The 21,289-nt window shown below is 39.5% G+C and overlaps 1 protein-coding gene across 4 annotated transcripts in view; it reads right to left on the bottom strand.

The window, feature by feature from the left end:
* The window catches only part of LOC149182898 (type I inositol polyphosphate 5-phosphatase 1-like), a 291,600-nt gene that overhangs the window by 267,582 nt on the left and 2,729 nt on the right, over positions 1-21,289 (bottom strand). For 3 of the 4 annotated variants that reach the window (XM_089416989.1, XM_089416991.1, XM_089416987.1), the window contains exons 5-6: positions 21,136-21,240; positions 19,830-20,667 (exon numbers count right to left, since the gene is read on the bottom strand). In XM_089416989.1, the coding sequence (XP_089273115.1) occupies positions 19,830-20,667; positions 21,136-21,240 (943 nt within the window). The remainder of the gene's footprint in view (positions 1-19,829; positions 20,668-21,135; positions 21,241-21,289) is intronic. The other variant, XM_089416990.1, reaches the window with a different exon arrangement.

Here is a 21,289-nt window from a genome sequence, read left to right on the forward strand (position 1 = left end):
TGCAGATATTCTCACAAAGGCCTTAGGTAAGGAAATGTTTCTATACTTAAGGGATAAGTTGGAAGTAGTGGAGAACACCTTCCTCACTAAGAGAGAGTATTAGTTTTTTAGTAGCTCAGACAAGTGTTCTAGTCTCTTTTGGTGTCTGAGGGGCTAAAGAACACAAGAGGATAATTATCTTTAAGACCCAAAAAAAGTTTCTAAGGAAAATGCCTTAATTAGATTAATTAGCCAATTATTAAATATTTTCCTAATTTTAACTTACGAAAATTAGTTAATTAAATTAGATTAATTGAGGTAAATCGATTTTGCTCTAGAGACTTCCGGAAAAGTCACTTGATGGAGTCAAGATGATCTTAGCCATCGATTGTGATTAGATCATAGTCGTTGATCTGTCAACAAGAGATTATATAGAGAAAATCGATGGGTCAATTGGAGACACATCAACTTGAGTTCGACTTACCTAGTTGGAGATAGCAAGGGTAAAGTTCAAGGGAGACACCAGCAGCAAGAGTTTCAGTAGTGATTGAAGATCAAGTTTCTAAAAAGAAAAATCTTCAAAGTGATTTCCAAATTCTCACTGACAGAGGGAGATTGATTTTCTACAGAGAGGCCGAATTTCCTAGCAGTGGTGCGAATTGATCAAGGAGGCTGAATTACCGGAGGAAGAACAAAATTCCCAGAATAGGAACAATTTTCCAAAGGGAGTTCCATTTGTCAAAGGAGTCAGATTTGCAGTGGAAGCCAAGCATATTTTCTCAATTAGTGCAAGTTAACAGGAGGGTCGAATTAATTTGCCAGGGCCACACATGTGAGCCAGATTGAAGCTCTAGAGGCAAGCCAAATTTTATCTGAGGGGCCGAGTTGCTTCCAAGAGGTCAAATTGACTTGTAGAATTGAAGAAAATATTTTGTCAGAGGTTTGTTATTTGATGGCAACCAATTGTAACATTTCAATTATAGATTTTGCTGAAGAATAATAATAAAACCCTCATCCGCAGAACTATTTTTCTCCACATTGGGGTTTTTCCAAGGATAATTTGTCCAAAAATAAAGGTGTTAATTATTTTGTGTGCATATTATTTCTCAATTCCTGTTATTATTTGTGAAAAATGCAGTAGTGATTTAATCGTTATTTTTTGTAATTAAATTATGAAGACAAATAATCTGTAGTAGATAGAAGATTAAATTCCAGTTGCTGCAATTAAGGAAATTCCACACAGAGACTTCCCGCAGCAGAGATAGCTAAACTTCAGTGCAGGAGGAGTTGTCAACTCTTTCGACATTAGTTGCGAGGCCTAGGTGAGCGGAGCAAACCTTGTGAGATGCGCAGGAGCATGTTGCGCCTTCCAGGACCACTTTCAAGGAGAGCAGAACTCTACAGAAGTTTCCAACATACATGGCTTTGATGAATAGCATCATAGACTCAAAGCCTTCCAGCTTCGAGGAAGCGGCCAACCAACAGGTGTGGAGAGATTCCATGGTAGAAGAGCACAACTCCATCATTAAGAATGATGTTAGGGAAATTGTGTTGAGACTAAAGGGGAAGTCAGTTGTGACTTCCCCATGGATTTACAAGGTAAAGCATTCAGCAGATGGCAGTGTGGAGAAATACAAGGCTAGATTTGTGGCTTGCGGGTTCTCTCAAAAAGAGGGAGTAGACTACAAGGAAACTTTTGCTCCTGTAGCTAAATACTCCTCTATTCGAGTAGTTCTTTCGATAGCTTCTGAGATGGGATGGAGCATGTGGAAAAAGTCTGCAAAAAATCCCGATTTAATCCTAAAAATGCGATTTTTTAAACTAAACGATTTAATCCCCCGACTTTTTGGCGACTTTTTCAGAAAGGAAAAAATCGTGATTTAATCGTTATACTCCCGATTTAATCAGGAGTCGACCCAAAAAGTCTGCCTCCCTCCCAGGCCGCGGATAAAGAGGCCGCAAAGGCGAAAATGATATAATTTTCTCCTGTTTAATCTTAAGGCAGAGAGTGGAATCTTTCAAACATAGCCCTAGAAATTTGGTGATAACGTTGTGCTGTGCAATTTGTTTTGTTGTTGAATCTTAATTTCGAGCATTATAGTTGGTTGGTGTTACTGAGAAAATTAATTGCTTGGTTGCTATATTCTGTTGAATGTTGAAACATATACGGCTATTATTGGTTTGCTCTTGCTGGATGTTATGTCTGCAAAACAATAGGGATCTATATGAGATGTGCAAAAAAATACAGAGAAGAGACATTAGCCAAAGGCTAAGCTGTCAGAAGGCTGCTATAAGAAATTGAGAAGACTATGAAAAAGAAGTGCATACCTACCTCGACGAGCATGATTGTGAGACATAAGAGAAAGAGGACAAGGAGTATCCAGACTAGCAAGCAAGGAAGTGTAAATAGCTGATGAACATTCCCAAGAATCAACACTATTATGATCATATTTTTTGTGGATAATGTTAAAAAACATTGGTGATAAAATGCACTTAGAATGCAGACTGCAAGAGTGTAACATCCTTTTAGTGATTGAATTCACATGTAAAGAATGACATTGTATTAAAACACTGAAAACACCTCTAAACTATGACTTTGACTCTAGAAGTTAAAAAAAAAAAAAAAAAAAAAAATGAATAATTTTGTGTTTTTTTAATTTTTCCGACTTTTTCAAAAAACTCCCGACTTTAAAGAGTTTTTCAACTTTTGGACGCTTGCCGAATTAATCCCGACTTCGACTTTTTCCACATTGGGATGGAGAATCCATCAGATGGATGTGAAGACTGCCTTCCTCAACGGCATCAACGAGGAAGAAGCCCACATCAAGCATCCATAGGGGTTTGAGGTCCATGACATAGAGACACGTGTATGCAGGCTTAAGAAAGCCTTTTATGGACTCAAATAAGCACCCAGGGCCTGGTATGCCAAGATTGATAGCTACATGTGTTGGAAAATCAAAAAGGAAGAAAATTTTTCTTTATGTTGATAATTAATTGTGATATTCTTATGTTCTTATTAACTTTCTTGTGTTCTTCTTTTATCTTAGTTCATCAAGCAATTACCAAAATCATAACATGAAGATCAAAGACACCAAATGTAGGCGGAAAGCTAGGGCAAAACCCCTATCTAGGGGGAAACCCAATCAACAACTCTTCCTTCAATAGTTTCACGAGATAATCCAAGACTCTTTTACCTAGACACAGACTTCCTCCAATCACTATGTCATCCCTTCCCTTCAGCAGCAACTTCGACCAAAAACTTCAATCTTGCAGCAACAGAAACTTCGACCTAGTAGCAACAGAACTTCAATCTTGTAGCAACAACACTTCAACCTAGAAGCAACAACAATAATTTCGTCCTTGAGGCGGCAGCAGAAACTTCGACCTCCTAGCAATAGCCCAATAAATTCACACGTGCGAGAGATAGATTCCTCCAAACCTTCGATCTTCCAATTCTTCTCCTTCTCCTGCAATGTCATACTCTTTTGCTTCTTCTTCTTGTATATCGAACTTGTTATGAGATGTTCTCCAAATGAATCGAACTGCAATTTATTTATAGCCTCTTTTGTGGGTCGAATTACCCTAATGTAGGCCAACTTGATCAGGTGAGGGCCGACTTGGTGTGGAGGTGACAAATGACTTATTTGACTCAATAAAAATTCTTTTTACATGATTCAAAAGCCCAAGAAGGGTCTTATAAAATGGACAATGACTCTAATGACTCAAGACAAAACCTAGAAGTCCTCAATGGGGACTTTGACCTATAACATGATGACCCAAGCATGAAACCCATGCTTTAATAAGTCATAATAATAATAATAATAATAATTTCTTTTTCTTTCTTTTGATAAATACATTTCATTATGACTCAAATACAATTATCAAGACTAAAACTAGTTACATTCGTCAACACTCCCTCTTAACTAGGGAGGTATTCATAATTACACATATGTATACAAGTACAAGGAAGATCTCAAAACTCATGAACCACGAAGAGTTTAGGCATACACGGTGCCATGGACTAGATTCCTGACCAGGGCAATCTATCCGAGTGGGACTAAGATGTACTAAAGCTTTCAACCATTCTAGGTACCATCAGGCTTACTTCCTGACCATCAACCAAGAGAACTAGGTGTGTAATGCAAGGTCAGAGCTCTATGACCAACGCCACCCTCCCTACTTAGAGAACTAGACATCAACACATAGGTCAGCCAGATGTCCTCCCAAGCATTATGTATTACACACAATGCCTCAACACTCCCGATTATTCAAATCAGTAACATTAAATCTCTCCCGATCAAACAAATCAATAACATCAAGCATGCAAAACATGCTTCCAAAAATCCAACAGATTTACCTATACAAACACAACCCCAATCAATAACAATCTTTCAAATATGCATAAGTAAACACAAACCTTCAGGGTCTTCAGACATCTTGATGTTGCCTTGATTGATTTAATTAATCACAGTAGGACTTGGAGGCTTTCCAAACAAATCTTAACAGAAGATTTCTTAACCATACAACTTCCTTCACATGCAGCAACATATTCTACAACAGGATCATGCTTTCCTTCTTTCAGCGGCACCTCAAAATGCATTCTTCGATTTCTTTTTCAAGGTATCCATCATGACTATAATATGCCCTCCCTCTCAACTTGGGAGATATACCCTTTCTTTTATCTAGGCTCCCTCTTAATTTAGGGAGATCAACTACTTTCTATGACATTAAAGAACCTTTCATGGCTTCAATCCTTCTTATTGGAGTCATCTTGATCATCATCATTCATATAACTTCCTTCATCATGCTTATCAACAAATATCTTCAACATCGTGAAGATTATGTTGCTGCACAATTAAACAACAAGTACAACAAAATACATATACATTTATAGAAACATGAATTTAGCTATATCAGAATCATGGAAGCATTAGCCTTTAGACATCAAATACCTAAACTTAGTTAGGTTCATAGTCAGCAAGAGACACATACTTTTAAACTTCAACTTCTTGCTTAGGTTTGGTTATAACCCCTAGATCACATCAATAACTCAATCAAGATATCAATCTCATTATATCTAGGGCCTCAATATTACTTTTAGAGATATGATAGACTCTACCATGATATATTGCAGACCCTAGAATTAATTCAAACAAGTACAATTCTACAATGCATCTAACAATTATCAGAATTTATATGTTAGACTTCTACTGGGATTTAATGTAAATCTTAGATTCCATATTTGAGACACTAAGCCTTAGATATCAACAATCAAAACCAATCATAGCACAATCTAAGGTTTCAACAATATGACCAACTTTTTGTAAACACTTGACTTTATCATTACATTTTGAAACAATAGCACCATATCCTAGAATATCAAACTTCTACTAGGACTTTGTTACAAACCCTAGAATTTACACACTATGAGCATCAACAATTAGGTTAGCACATATACATATCTAGGATTTCATAATCATGCACAAGCATATCAATATCCATTAGGTAAGCCCAAGACACAAATATCAATACATTTAAAGTCAGACATATAACAATCTTGATTGGGCTAGGGTTTTGATCAGACGGACAAACATACACCTAGGGTTTCATTCCTAGGAGCTTACTCTAGATATTATAAGGGTTTTGCTCATAAACCCTAATTTACCAAAGCCTCAAGGTCTAGGAATTCAATACATAGTCATTACCATCCAATCCTAAAGGACTAGGGTTTCCATAACAATACTAAAACTCCAAACATGACATTACCATCAAAACCCCAAACATCAAAAGAATAGTATTTTCTAGATTTCATCAGTAACCCTAAGTAGACTAGGGTTTTTCATATTAGCATTGACATACCCTTAGGTTAGGGTTTTACAGAGAACCTTTTAGGGTTCCACAAACATGATGATTTTAATGAGGGTAGATTCAATCTAATGATTAATCACCCAAATAAGAATCTTTATGATTCAAAGGTCCTAGACATAACACTTGTTAGTAATGTAAAGAAGATTTATTAGAATGAATGAATATACCTTTATCATGAAGAGAACAAAGCTTATGGTCTAAGACATACCTTTGAGTTGTTTTCTAGACAAACCTTATAGGACATCAATTCCAATAGAACTTCTATCATGCTTTGTCTTGTGAGGTCTTCTCCATAGCCCTTGAGCATTTAGCAAGCCTTTCCTAAGAAAAATATGAAAAAAAAAATGTTATTAGTATCTAGTACAAACTCATCTAGATAAGAGAAGGAAACCAAATATAAAAGGATAATACAAGGAATAAGATACTTATCTTTGAAAAATGGTGAGGGCTCCCTCTCAATCCAATCTCGAGGGATACCTATAACTTTATCAAAACAATTCAAAAATGTTTTTCCAAAGCATGTTAAACCTACAAGTACTAGAAATCAAAGCATAAAGGAAAATAATTCAAAACTTTAGAGTAGAGGACTTAGTAGTGTAAGTCCTTTATTTCCGATTCTTCAGTCTTGTTCTTCTTTGGAGATCCTTCATCGGCAACATTTGCTTGATCCCTGTTTCTCTTTTTATTCCTAGGATTATCAAGACAATCACTTCTATAGTGACCCATCTTGTGACAATTGTAGCATTCAATCTTGGATAGGTCTATCTTCTTTCTTGGCCCTTTGGACTTCTTGAAGGTTCCTTTATTCTTGTGATGTGCGGAATAGGCATTTGAAATTTTCTCCTCTTCATTCTCTTTGTTGCTTACTAATGAAATTATGACTTCTTCTTGACTACATGCATTCCATAATTGTTTGAATGTAGGAGTGTCCTTCCAACTGTTGATCCCTGATGCAAAGGCACTCCAAGATGTTGGTAATCCTAGAAGTGCAGTGATTACAAGCTCTTTTTCAGGTACTATCTCATCTATTGCTTGGAGATCATCTCTAATTCTAGCTATCCTTACAAATAAGGATGCCACAATGTCATCCTTTGTCATCTTCATAGTTCTTAGTTCATTCTTAAGACTTGCAATTTGACCAAGATTCTTGATTGTGAACAATTTGGATAAGGCCTCATACATCTCTTGAGCGGAATCTATGTTGGATATATATGGGATGAGGTCATGGCCAATATCTCTATTTCTCTGAACTTTGCCTTTTCTACATCACTTGATTCATTTGTGGGCTTCTTTACTTTTCCTTTGACTAGATCCAAGACTTTATTCTTCTCGAGGATGAGATCTATCCTATTTTTCCATGCCCTGTAGTTGGAGGCTCCTTCTAGTTTGTTTTCTCCCTTCAATGAGTTAGACATGGTTCTTGAAGATAGTAGGCTTGTCTCCTTATATGATCTTGATGACCCTTATTCAACTTCTTAAAACTTCTTATTCTCTTTTCAATAGATCTTCAAGCTGCCTTTTCCTTCTTCTTAACCTTTGCTCTGATACCATGTTGGAAAATCAAAAAGGCAGAAAGATTTCCTTTATGTTGATAATTACTTGTGATATTCTTATGTTCTTATTAACTTTCTTATGTTCTTCTTTTATCTTAGTTCATCAAGCAATTACCAAAACCATAACACGAAGATCAAGGACACCAAATGTAGGCGGACATCCAGGGAAAAACCCTTATCTAAGGGAAAACCCAGTCAACAACTCTTCCTTCAATAGTTTCACAAGATAATCCAAGACTCTTTTACCTAGACACAAACTTCCTCCAATCACCAAGTTAGCCCTTCCCTTCAGCAGCAACTTCGACCAAGAACTTTGATCTTGCAGCAGCAGAACTTCGATCTTGAAGCAGCAACAGAAACTTCGACCTAGTAGCAGCAGAACTTCGATATTGTAGCAGCAACACTTCGACCTAGAAGCAGCACAATAATTTCGTCTTTGAGGCAGCAACAGAAACTTCAACCTCCCAGCAATAACCCAGTAAATTCACATGTGTGAGAGATAGATTCCCCAAAAATTTCGATCTTGCAATTCTTCTCCTTCTCCTGCAATTCCGTACTCTTTTGCTTCTTCTACTTGTATATCGAACTTGTTATGAGATGTCCTCCACATGAACCGAACTGCACTTTATTTATAGACTCTTCTATGGGTTGAATTACCCTAATGTAGGTCACTCTGGTGTGGAGGTGACAAATGACTTATTTGACTCAATAAAAATTATTTTTACATGATCCAAAAGCCCAATAAGGGTCTTATAAAATGGACAATGACTCTAATGACTCAAGATAAAACCTTGAAATCCTCAATGGGGACTTTGACCTATAACATGAATAACTCAAGCATAAGACCCATGCTTTAATAAGTCATAATAATAATAATAATAATTTCTTTTTCTTTCTTTCGATAAATACATTTCATTATGACTCAAATTCAATTATGAAGACCGAAACTAGTTACATTCTTCAACATTATGCAGGACACAAGCTTCACCAGGAGTGAGGTAGATCCCAACCTATACTTCTTGTTTGTTGGATCTGAGCCCCTCAATTTGGTGTTGTATGTGAACTATCTCATTTTGACAGGTGCAGAGGCACTGGTTGCGGTTGCAAGTCATATCTAGTGTCAAAATTTGAGATGAAGGATATCAGGTCGATGCATTACTTTCTGGGACTTAAGGTTTGGCAGTGACCAGGCAAGATCTTCCTCGAACAAGGGAAGTACACTCTAGAGATCTTGAAGAGATTCAAGACGGAGGAGAGTAGACCAATGGCCACTCTGATAGTGATAACCTGAAGAAGATTAATCCTTCAATTTCAGAGATGGCATACTTCAAACAGTACAGGTAGTTGATTGGCTCATTGATGTATTGGTCAATACTCAATCAAACATCAGCGTTGTTGTTAACACCCTAAGCCAATTCATGGTGGAATCAAGGGAGGTTCACTGGGTTGCAGCAAAGCACGTGCTTAGATATTTGCAGGGCACAGTAGGATATGGATTGTAATACCTTGGTGGAGATGGTGTGAGGTTGCAAGGGTACTCAGATTCAGACTAGGTAGGTAGTGATACAGATCGAAAGAGCACCTCTGGGTGTTGCTTCAGTTTGGGGTCGAGAGTCATTTCCTGGTTCAGCAAGAAGCAGACCTCAGTAGCACTAAGTTCAACTAAGGCAGAGTACATGGCGGCCAGTCTAGATAGTTGTGAATTCATTTCGCTTCGCAAGCTACTCACAGGATTGTTTAATCAAAAGCTTGAGCCGAAAGTGATCCACTGTGATAACCAAAGTTGTATCAAACTCTCTGAGAATCCAGTATTTCACAATAGGTCAAAGCACATTGAAGCCAAATACCACTTCATCAAAGACATGGTGCTAAGGAGAGCAGTCAAGCTCCAATATATTTCCACGAAGGAGCAATTGGCAGACATTTTCACCAAGCCCTTAGTGTAGGGCAAGTTCGTCTGGTTTCAAGACAAGCTTGGAGTGAAGGAGAATACCTTCCTTGCTAAGAGGGAGTGTCAGTGCTTGTAGCTCAGACAGATATTTCCATGAGGGTGTCTACTTATGGATACCGTCATTAAAAGTATCCTATGCTTTTTCAGAAGTTCCTTTTTTTTTGTAAACATGGTAGTACTTTCTATTTACTTTTTCAAAAATTTACAGTCAAATCCTCCGATCAGTCACCTGCCCGAAGGAAACCAGGTGACCATCGGTCAGCATTGTATCCACTCCAAAATTTAAATAAGTTCATCAAAACCATTTTGTCCTTGCTAGCCATTACACAAGTTCTTATCTTTCGCATTTCAAACAAAAACATTCTAAAACCAAAGATAAATAAACTAATCCTCATTAGAGGAAGCTATCTGAACTGTCGCCTTTGCTTTCAGATTCAGCACCTTCCCATCAGGATTCTGCGACTTCACCCCTGGGCCTGGGAGCTCTCGTCCCTGCTAGAACATTTTCCAATTTATCTCCGACAATGTCTGCTCTATTCTGCCCAAGGCTAGATTGTTCCTGTAAGTTTGTATCTGAATTGTCACCAGTTCTTTCATTATTTCCCCCCGAACTGGGTCTGTTTCCTTGTTTCTTTCCTACCTGTTCAGCACTTCCCCTGCCATATGTTCCTGGTGCAGGGTCATGGCACGGGCTACAATGTGTTTCATTATCCAATATTGTTGCATAGTCCTGTTAAAAAGAGAAAGCCGACTATTTGTCGTACCCGGGTCCTGCAACATTTCTTCCCATTCATTCATGGGGAAGTCTCGGCCTCTCAGGTTATTTCTCAGATCTCTTTCCCAGCCCCATATTTGATCTCTGACCTCCTTCGGATTTGCCTCCATGTAGGCATCGATTATTCTCTTCATCTGCTCGCCGTGAGGTTTCCTTCCTTGTTTCTTCCCTATACCGCTCATTCCTTCTTCTTTTTTAACGTTCCTCTGGCTGCGCCTAGGTGCCATGTTTCGTCTTGTCTGCGCCTTGGTACTCTTATCCCTAGAGTGCTCTGTCTGGAATGCAGTTGCGCCCTTACCAGTGGTCAGACCTAGCACATGGTAAACACAATTGTCAGTTTTGGCCATGGAGGTTATAAAATTGAAAGGAGTATTTCTACCCCCCCCATCATGGTGTTGCTTTTGCTGTTTCTTTCTCTGTGATGCAGCACTACGGCCTCTCGAAATCTTACAGGTTCAGGGCCTCCATCACAGTTAGAAATCTTTTTTTGGGTCGAATGCTTCGTATTTCTTTCAAGGTCACTCCTTTCTCTCTTAGGCCTGCCTACCCCTTTCCCAGATTTGGGTTTCTCAGGTCCAGATTCACCCTCACTGTTCTCTTCAGAATCTCCTCTCCCTGTGAGGTGCTCCTGCTTCCTCCCTCGAGTTTTCTGGGCTTTCCTTTCCTTCCTGCCAGGGTTCGTCTCATCAGGCTGAGTCTCAGGGTTGGAATCGCCCGACACATCAATTCTGATACAGGGATCCTAGATGTATGGGTCCTCCATTTCCTGTCTCCCCCTCACATTGCATATAAGCTCTCCCTTCCCATCCATAGCCCCCAAGGAATCTTCCCTTTTTCCCAACTATCTTATCTCTATACATGCTTCGGAGATTCAGAGGATCATCCCTATCTACCATCAGGCCTACTCTATACTTCAAACTAAATATTGTTTCAAAGGATGGGGAGGAAAATTTTACATACCCGTCTACCTGGTTGCACTGTTCTATCTCCTGCAGCTTTCTATTGCGAGCAGCGCATTCTTTCTCACCACCTTTCTTCTTTCGCGTCCACATGCAGAATGCATGGTTTCCCTCTGCCTCTACTCCTTTAACATTCTCCTGTCTTAATTCTACCGCCAGCTGTCCATTTTTCCTTCCTTCCTTGGCTCGCCTTCCTTCCCACTTGCCTTGGGATGCTACCCATCTGTCTTGTCCTCCGTTCTTCATTTATGTCTTTCTTCTCCCGGCTGCTCTTGCCGTCCACTTGCTGACTCTGCGCTGCCATTTGGCATCCACTTGCTGCCCCTTCTCGGTCTTGGTGTCCTGCCCTCCCTTCCTCCATACCTTTCCATTTCTACCCCCACTCCTCTCGGGTCTATCCTTTCTCTACCCGCTTCCGTCATCCGATTCATCTCTATCCTCTCCTCCGTCCTTTGTTGTTCCAGGAGTGATCTATTCTGTCCTGCCTGCACCTGCCTTCGTCCTTCTTCCCTTCCATCAGCATCACCCGAATTCGCTAGATGCTTGTTATGCCGCCTATCTTCTTCGACTGCCTGTATTATTTGTTTCATTTCCTCATTCTGGCTAAGCTCTTCCCCTCCCGCGTCTAGCTGTTGCTCTCTGTTGCGGCATCCCCAGTTCGCAAGGAGGTCCGCCGGGGCATTTCCTTTCCTTTTCACATGGGATGGTATGGTGTATGCAATCTTCTGTAATTGCTGTCGTAATTTTGTTATTACCCAGGCCATCCTCCAGCTTTTGCTTAGCTTTTCAGTTGTTGCTCCCTACTGTAGATGTTTCATTGTTTCTATTACCAACATGGAGTCGCCTTCTATCTGCAGTCTTTGGTATCCTTCTCTTATCGCTATCTCTAGTCCCCTGTTTAGCGCATGGTATTCTGCTTCGTTATTCGTGGCGATGCCGCAGTCCATTGCATATGCCCATTTGATTTTCCCTTCCTCGTCTCTGAATATCCCTCCTATGCCAGCCTCCCCTGGGTTGCCTTTGGCTGCCCCGTCGAAATTTAGTTTTATGAATCCTTGTGGCGGGTTTCTATATCTTTCTTCGGCTCTTGCCTTGCCTACATCATTTTCTTTCCCTATCCTGTTTGTGTTTTTTACTTTGATTTCCAGTCGGTTCATGATGCGGGTCTCCACTCCTTCCATCTTCCAGTCGTCCTCTTTCCAATTTTCCATATTTACTGTTTCTCTTATGTTTTTCATGATTTGGGTCCACAATTCTCCTTTGTCTTTTTTATCTTCACTGAAGATTACCCTGTTTCTTGCCTTCCAAAGGTTCCACAAGAGAAACCCAATTGACAGATTCCATGCATGGTTCAGGATTATGTTGCGGTAAGGCTTACTGCTCCACTTCTCTATTGTTGTTTTTATGCTCCCTATATTCCTGTCTGTAATCTCGAAAAGTTGTTGGTGTTTTTGCCACAGGTTGTTACTTACACTGCAGGAGTTTGCGACGTGCTCCATGGTTTCTTCTTGTTGTTGGCACAATGCACATCGCGAGGGCCCATGCGTCCCTTTCCTTCTTAATTGGTCCCAAGTCAGGGCGCGCCCATGCATCACTGTCCAGGTAAAAAACACCACTTTTGGCCAAGTTTTTAACTGCCATATTCTTTTCCATTTTTTTGTATCTGCATTTCCACCTCCTCCTATCTTTATATGGTAACCTTCTGAGATTGTGAACATGCCTTTTATGCGTTTACCCCATCTTAGTATATATGTTCCTTCTTTAATTGCAATTTTCCTGGTTGCCATTTCTTTTTGATAAATTATCCATTGTTCAGTTTCTGGGGCTTCGGGCCAGTCGCTCTTCATCTTCCATTTTCTCCAGTAACTATTTTGTTCCACTTCCCAATAGTTTCTTACTGCATCTTCCACTATTTGGGTTGTGTACTGATGGATTTCTTGGAGCTGGAGTTCCTAGCTCAGGATTCCTCTCTGTTGCCATGCCTCCTGCCAAAAGTCTGCTTTATCCCCCTCTCGAATTTCCCAGAAGTTGTTGTCTCTTATCAAGGCTCTGTTCATGCTTGCCAGGTTCCAAATGGCTGAGCCTTTCCTTTCTGCTAGTGTTCGGAGTTTTCCTTCCGGAGTCCTTGCTATCTCATATTTCTTTTCCCAAAGCCGTTTCCATAGGTCGTTCCCTCCTTGAACCCATCTCCACCATAATTTTGCCCCCATGACTTGGTTTAATATGTAGGGGTCTCTTAGTCCTAGGCCTCCCTCGTTGACGGACTTGCTTAACCAGGTCCATGAAAGTAAAGCCCACTTTTTTTATTTATTTGACCCTTGCCACAGAAAATCTTTGAAGAGTTGCACCATTTTCTGACATATGGTTTTAGGGATCGCTTGACTAGCCATCTGATAGATTGGCATAGCTTGAAGAACAGACTTCAAGAGTATAAGGCGGCTCGGGGTATTGAGCGTTCTGAACGTCCAATTGTCCATTCTTTTTTGAATTTTCCTTATCAATCCTTTCCAATTCATTATTCTATTCTGTTGATCACTCAGTTGTACTCCTAAGTATTTAGTTGGAAACTGTCCTATTTTGAACCCCATTGTTCTTGCTAGGAAGGCCTGGCTCACCCTTGGAGTATTAAAGAAGAATATTTCAGTTTTCTCCTTATTCACCTCTGTTCCTGAAGCTTTTGTGAATTCTGTAAGGATCTCCTCTAATTTTTTTGCTTCCTTGAGATTTGCTTGGTTGTACATCATTACATCATCCACGAACTGTTGATGTGTGATGGTTAAGTCATCCCCCCATAATCTCAGCCCTTTAAATTCCCCTCTGCTTACTTTTGCATTGATTAAACAGCCTAAACCATCCGCTGCTAAAATGAATAGGAACGGTGAAAGTGGATCTCCCTGTCTTAGGCCACGGGATGGTTTAAAAGTGTCTGTAGGGGTCCCATTTAGTAGGATTGACATACTTGGAGTGGATATCATGGACATTATCCATGCTATCCATCTTTCATCAAATCCATATGCTTGTAGAATTTTTTTGAGATATTGCCAGCTGAGTTTATCATAGGCTTTTGCTAAGTCCAGTTTAACCATCATTCCTTTATTTCCCGTCCTCTTTAAGGAATGAATCGCCTCTTGAGCGACGACAATCCCATCCACGATCTGTCTTCCTTTCACAAACCCTGTTTGTTCTTTTGCTATCAATTCTGGGAGTAGAGGTTGTAATCTTTTTACCATTATTGTAGCTAGAATTTTATAGATTACATTACAAAGAGCTATTGGTCTGAAGCTATGAGGTTCTTCAGCCTGTTCTACTTTTGGTATTAATGCCAGAAAGGTAGCATTCCATGCTGGATGCATTCTTTTATTGCTTCTTGATTCTTCTACTGCACTAACAATGTCTTTTTTCATAAAACTCCATGTTGCTTGAAAGAACTCTGCTATGAATCCATCCGGGCCAAGAGCTTTATTTTTCGCCATTGTCTTTACTACTTCCTCTACCTCTTTCTCTGTAATTACCCTTAGGAGAGCCAGGTTTTGTTCCCTGTTTACCTTTTTTGGGATGTATTGACTTATCTTTGCTATCTTCTCTTCTATGTTACTTTGTGGCTCTGTCAATATGCCCTTGAAATGTTGGATTAGGAGATTTTCCATTTCCTCTGTCTAGATTACCCTATTACCTTGTTTGTTTTTTAGGGAGAAAATTCTATTCTGCTGCCTATGTTGCTGCATCGCTCTGTGGAAAAATTTTGTGTTTCGTTCTCCCTCTTTTAGCCACTGTACCCTTGACTTTTGACGCCATAGGATTTCCTCCTGTTTTCTTCTTTCTTCCAATCTGATTAACACCCCTCCTTCTTCCTGCGCGAGCTCCTCTGTTCTCCCTTCTTCTATTATTTTTTGTTGTATCCTTTTCATTGCTATTTGGAGCTGTTCCTTGTCTTTATGTATGTTGCCAAATTCTTCTTTGTTCCAAGTCTTAAGTTTGCTTTTCAACTCCTTAAGTCTCAGTTGGAGCGATTGCATCTTATTTTTGCCTTGTATTTCCTCTTTACTATTCTGCCACCAGTTTTCCATCTTTTCTATGAGTGTTGGGTCTCTTAGCCAGAAGGCTTCAAACCTGAAAGGTTTGTGCTGGTTTTGATTGTTCATGGCAATTTCAAGTTTTATTGGCCAGTGGTCTGATCCTTGGCAAGGTAAGATTGTTGCTTCATAGAATAGATCTTTCCCAAGGAAGTGTTCTGTTGCTAAGAACCTGTCCAATCTGGAGGCTATCTGCCTGCTGCCTCCTCTTCTATTATTCCAGGTGTATTTTCCGTTGATAGTATTTATGTCAATCAATTGAAGGGCTGTCTGGGTCTCCCTAAATCTCTCCATGTCTGCATCCTCCCGTTGTAGTCCTCCTTTCTTTTCTGTTGTGGTTGTGATCATATTAAAATCTCCTGCTATCACCCACAGTTTTTCTGTGTGCAGGTTACTCAGTCGAAGCATCTGGGTTAAGAAGGCCTCTCTCTCTATCGGAATGTGAGGTCCATACACCGCTGATACAAGGAACCAGTCTTTATGCCCTATCATTCTGAATCTCCCTGAGAGAATCCTTCTCATTCCTATCCATAAGTCGACCACTACTTCTGCTGGATTCCATAAGATTGCAATACCCCCTGCACTCCCTTTTGAATCTAGTGTCATACTTTCATAAGAGGGCTTGATTTTTTTTAGAATTTCCTCCATTTTCGCCCCCGTTATTTTTGTTTCTTGAAGCAGCATAATTTGAGGTTTTTCTTTTTTGATCCTCTCTGCCAGGTACCTTTGCTTACCCTTACTGTTAAGCCCTCTTATATTCCATGATGTAATAATCATTGGGAAGGTTGGTTTGTTTGTTGGAAGACCGCTGAAAGCGGCACTACTCTTCCTGTATTGACTAGCATTTCTCCCATGACTTGAATTGATTCTTGTAGGTTCTTTCGGCCTCGTTTTTCCCTCCTTTCCCTTTGTTTTGATGTTCCTGGCTATTGTCATGTGGTGTTCCTAACTGTTCATTCATCCCTGTAGTTCCGTGCTCCCGTTTTTCTTTGTATTTTTGGAATATTTCTTTGTATAATTTCTTATCTTCTTCTGGGATAAACCGCTCGTCCAGGTTTCGCCACTTATCCAGAAGGTTTCTCAAAATTTCCTCTTCTGTTGTGGGATCGTCCCCTTTGTTTGTGTCGACTTCCATTACTTCATTCTCCTAGTGTTCCTCCTTTTCTGTTCTCCCCTTTTCCTCTATTTCTCCTTTATCTTTCTGCTTGTTGCTGTTGACATCCTGATTTGTTCTATCTTCCTGATCTGGTTCCTCTTGGTAGTCCATACCTCGAGTTTCTTCTTCTCCTTCTTCTGTTTGTAATATTTCGAACCTATTTGTCTCTTTTCCTTTGGTTTGTTGTTCTTTCCTTCCATCCTTCGGGGTTTCTCTAGTAGGTCGTTTCTTAATTTTTATTTCTTGAAACCCCTCATTATCCTCGGTGGTTTTCCTCTGTAGCTTAGTTTTTCTTTCCTCTTCCTCTACATTTAAGGGGCATTCCTTGAAAAGGTGTCCATATTCATGGCATTTTCTGCATCTAAAAGGAATGTGTTCATAGTCCAATGCCTGCTGCCAGACCTCCTCATGATATTCTAGTTCGACTGCACCTGGTATTGGGTTTGCAATGTTCATATAAACACATATTCTTGCATACGAGGTGTATCTTCCTCTTTTAGTTGATTTTGCTATCTTTACAAAGCTGCCTATGGTATTCCCTATCCCTTCAAGTATCTCTAGGTCCCAGAAATCCATAGGCAGTCCAAACAGTGTAACCCATACAGATGCTGCTAAAATTTTTTCTTTATCCGGGTTATAGCATTCCTCCCAATACCTCATAAATAAACCTGCATTGTTATGGAAATATGGGCCATTTTCAAAAACTTTTTCTTTGTCTTGCAGGTTTGAGAAGATTACCATAAAGAATCCTCGTGCGCCTAGCTTCAGTTCAATGTGGCCGCGTGGCTGCCATTTCTGCTGGATCCATCTTGTCAGTTCTTTCTCTGAGGGCCAGACTCCAATGAACTTGCAGATCATTGCATGGTCTTTCATATAACTTCTGTACCTTTCCAGTTTGTTCATTGGAATGACAAACCTTAGTTTCTCCGCTGCGCAGGGTAGACATTTTCCTTTACTTCCTGCTTGCCAGCGGGCTCCCAGGACTGGTCCCGGTGTCCTTTGTTCAGCCTCCGCTTTGCTGTTGCTCGTTCCTTCTCCCGCTGTTGCGTCTCTGTAGGAGGGGATCTCTCCCCTCCTAGTCTCTTCTGCCATATCTGAGCCGCCTATCCACTTCTTTCCGTGCCGATCCGCTTGTTTTCGAGGTGTTCCGCGCTGCCTACCTCATGGCCGCAAGGTCATTAGGGTTGCAGAGCTCCAAGAATCCCTCATCGAAGTTTTTGGTTCCAGAAGTTCCTTTTATTGATTAAATAATTAAATGAACATTATTTTATTAAAGTGATTTTTAAATAATAAAGTGACTAAAGTGGGTCATTTAATAATTTAATTAAAAGAGAGCCATTGATCTCACAGTTAGATCTCAACCATTGAAACTCAGGTTATTGGCTCATGTCAAAGTTATAAAAGAAAGAGAGAGAAATAGCAAAGACACACTGAACATTCATTTCACAAATTACGTGAGTGTGGAAGAGCAAATCAGAGATCTGATTTTCATCCATGGGCGAGAATTTCAGTAGTATTTCAGCAAGGAGAAGGTAGTCAGTCTTCAGCAAGACAGGCAGACATTTAGCAGCAAGGACAGGAGCAACCAGACAGCCCAGCAGAGCAGTCTATACCACAGTGCATATGGATTCTACTGCTGTACGGATTCCATACCGTCATATGGATTTGAGGGTAGGCTGCCTCGATTTTCATGCAAACTGTAATTTTCAGGTTTGTTGTTTGTTTGATTAATTCTCAGAGCCATTTTTCCCTATGAGGGAGCTCTTGTAAGTTCTGAAGATAATTTTGAATGATGAACTGATCTAGAAGGCAGAAATATTTGTGTACTTTATGTGATTGCTTTTCTTGTTTTCCACTGCATACAAAAGTTAATACTACCAGCCAAGTAACTAGATCTGATATGTTTGCTTAGATTGTTGGTTTTAGGATATTTTAACAAATTGCTGTTGTGTTGTAGTAGTGCAACCACATTTTACAACAAGGTGCATACTGTCCATCGACTTGGCAAAATCACTCAAACATTCATCATAGAATTTTTTCAAAATAAATCCAAGCAAAGACCTCCCTTAGCATTTTCATTGTTTAAAAAGCTTGTGGGAGAGAAGGGTTGCTTCTGTTTGGAAGGAACACTGGGAAGAAAAAGGCTAACAGTTTTGGAAGTTGAAAGTGAAACCCCTGGAAAACCAACAATGGGAAAAATAAAAAATAGACCCTAAATAACAGCTCCAAAAGCAGTCAAAAAAATAAATAAAAGCAGCTGCTATTTGACATAAATAACTAACATCAGCAATGAAAGGAGGGGAAAAGTGAGTTGGTACCTCAGAAGACCAAAACGATATTGTAACATAGTTGCCAGCTGGTATGAAGCTTGGTGAGTGTAAAAAACCCAGTGTTTTGATGACCTAGTTGCCCTAAATACATTGGTGGATGCACAAAAAGCATTGGTGGGCGCCCTAGATGCATCAAGATGACCTCTGTTCAGTCCATTTCAGTTGAGAAAATCATCCAGCAGAGGAGATGCACCCAGCAACGAAAATGACAAAAACTAGTCAAAAAAGGGGTTTTGTAGGGAGTTTAACCGTTGACTCAATCAACCAAAATTTAATCACAGTCAAGTCTGATCTGGGACAATTTGGAAAAGATCATTTTGGCCCCTATCCAAGTCAAATTCAGATTATGGTGAGTCAAACTCGCAATCCTGGTAACATTTGTGCAAGTTTTAAATCTCTCCCCCTCCCAACACTCCCAGCAAAAGCTAAAATGACAAGAAGACCTAGCAGGGGAATGTAACAGTTGACTCGGTCAGCCCAAATTTTACTTGATCAAATTGAGATGGTCTTGTAATTAATTACAGTCAGAGTTTGACCTGAGATGATCCGGAAAAAATTGTTTTGGCCCTGATCCAAGTCAAACTCACAATCCTGGTAACACTTGTGCAAGGTTCAAATCTCTCTCCCTCGCATTTTAAAGTGAGTTTGTCTTGTGTTAATGTGGCATTGGGGTTCATAGCTCCCCACAGATCAATCAAAAATGAAATGTACTAATTCTAAAAAACAGTTTTGTCCAGTGCATGTATATTGGTAATTTAAATGTTTTCAGAAAAACTATCAAGGATTTATTCCAATTTTAACATTAGATTAATTTTTAGTGGGCATATATTTTGTATTAAGAATATATGAAAGTTAGTTTAAGAATTACTTACACAGGCATGAAATTGGCATCAGTTGCATCAGTCAATGAAAAATAGTATGTACTAAATTTCCAACATTATCAAGATTGCAAAAATGTAATGTTAAACAACTAAAATAAATTAAAGAACTGCTAAATCTTCTACCCTACAGATGAAAAACAAAGAGAAGTTACTTGTATATATGCTTTGAACAAACTAGCAGCAACCTGATAATCTACGATCTATTATAATGCTGAATATCTAACAAAACAACTTCTAGAGCATGATCAACTGCTGCAGTATGCAGATCAATGTTTTTCTTGCATAAAATCATTAGAAAAATTACCTTGTTGCCAATGTAGCCCATCACACCAACACCAATAGGGGAGACTTTTAAGTTGTTAATACGCCTCCTGAGAGTTCGAAGAACCCAAACTGATACAAATATTCCAACCATCTGCTTACTAACTATTCGTACATAGCGTTCCCTGACCCTTTTAGGTTTTGTAGGTGACACATCAACATTTGATGATGAAAGTGTCTCCAGGAAATTCCTCGGTTCTTCATTGAAATCACTTTTCTTGAAGGAAGAAACATTGGACAGTAAATCTTGTGTTTCTGAATCCAATGGCTGCTCTGGCCAGCTCAATCCAATTTCAGAAATTGTATACATTCTCCTTAATTTAGAACCAGGTGATAGAGCTCGCATTTCTGAGTCCGACAAAGGCTCCAACCATTTCATTCCAATTCTTCCAGAACTGTTGTAGCTCCTCTTTAAATTGACACTGGATTTTAAATCTTGTACTGCTGAATCAATTAACTCTTCTGGCCAGGTTGATCCTGCTCTCCCTGAGAAGCTGGAGACTCTCCTGAAGCTATATAGATTACTAGAATCTAACCAATCTCTGATGGTATCTTTTCCAATGCTTTCAGACAACAAATTAACATCTTCATTGCTAGCCACATCTTTTTCAGGAGATAGTATTTCATCTGCAATGGTGTCAGAAGCATCAGATGCCTTGACCCTCGATGGCGAAGGAGGAGCACTATAGCATTTACACTTGGATTTAGCTTGGCGTGTCCTATTCAATGTTCTACGAATGATAGCTTCCCACTTGGATACGGGGCTATTATCCTCAGCACCGAAAATATTACCAGCATTCAAAGGAACTATCTCTTGGAAACTGCACAGACAAAAATTGCCATGAATGAGAACTAGCGAACCTTAGGGTTGCTATGGGATTATTACAACCAGAAGGCATTTACAACACATATAACTAAGGCTTGTTATGGAAATTCGGAAGTAGAAGAGAGGTCTAGTCCAACAGAATTATATCTCATCTCTGAGCAAATTTCATAACCATACAAATTTACAAATCTACATAATTCAGTTTTCTAAGCTTCTGCCCCATGAGAAATAGAGACAGATAACCTTCCATGAAATTGAAATGATGAATACAGAGTTCAGAGGGGTAGAAAATCGAAATTCTAGCAAAGAGGCTGATGTTTTCCCATTTGTAATCAATTTTCTCATTCAATATAGCCTATTTTCTTTTCGTTCAGATGATAACAAACCTGAAATCAAATGAAGCATAGCTAGAGAATAATCAATGGCAAGATTCAAATAAGGCAAGTTCAATCAAGAAAATTACCCAAGGACATACATATCTGCTTGCTCTTGTTTACCTAGCCAGTCCTCAATATCCAAATCATTGGGTGGCACATTTCCACCAACATTCCAAGTGCCTACTAATATTCTGCCAAGAACAAAGAAGAAATATTACGAAAAGTGAGTTGTGGCTCCAT

Source organism: Pinus tabuliformis, chromosome 3_2 (assembly GCF_031772625.1).
Source record: "Pinus tabuliformis cultivar Carrire ecotype Pingquan chromosome 3_2, CPIR1, whole genome shotgun sequence".
NCBI classification, from domain to species: Eukaryota; Viridiplantae; Streptophyta; class Pinopsida; order Pinales; family Pinaceae; genus Pinus; species Pinus tabuliformis.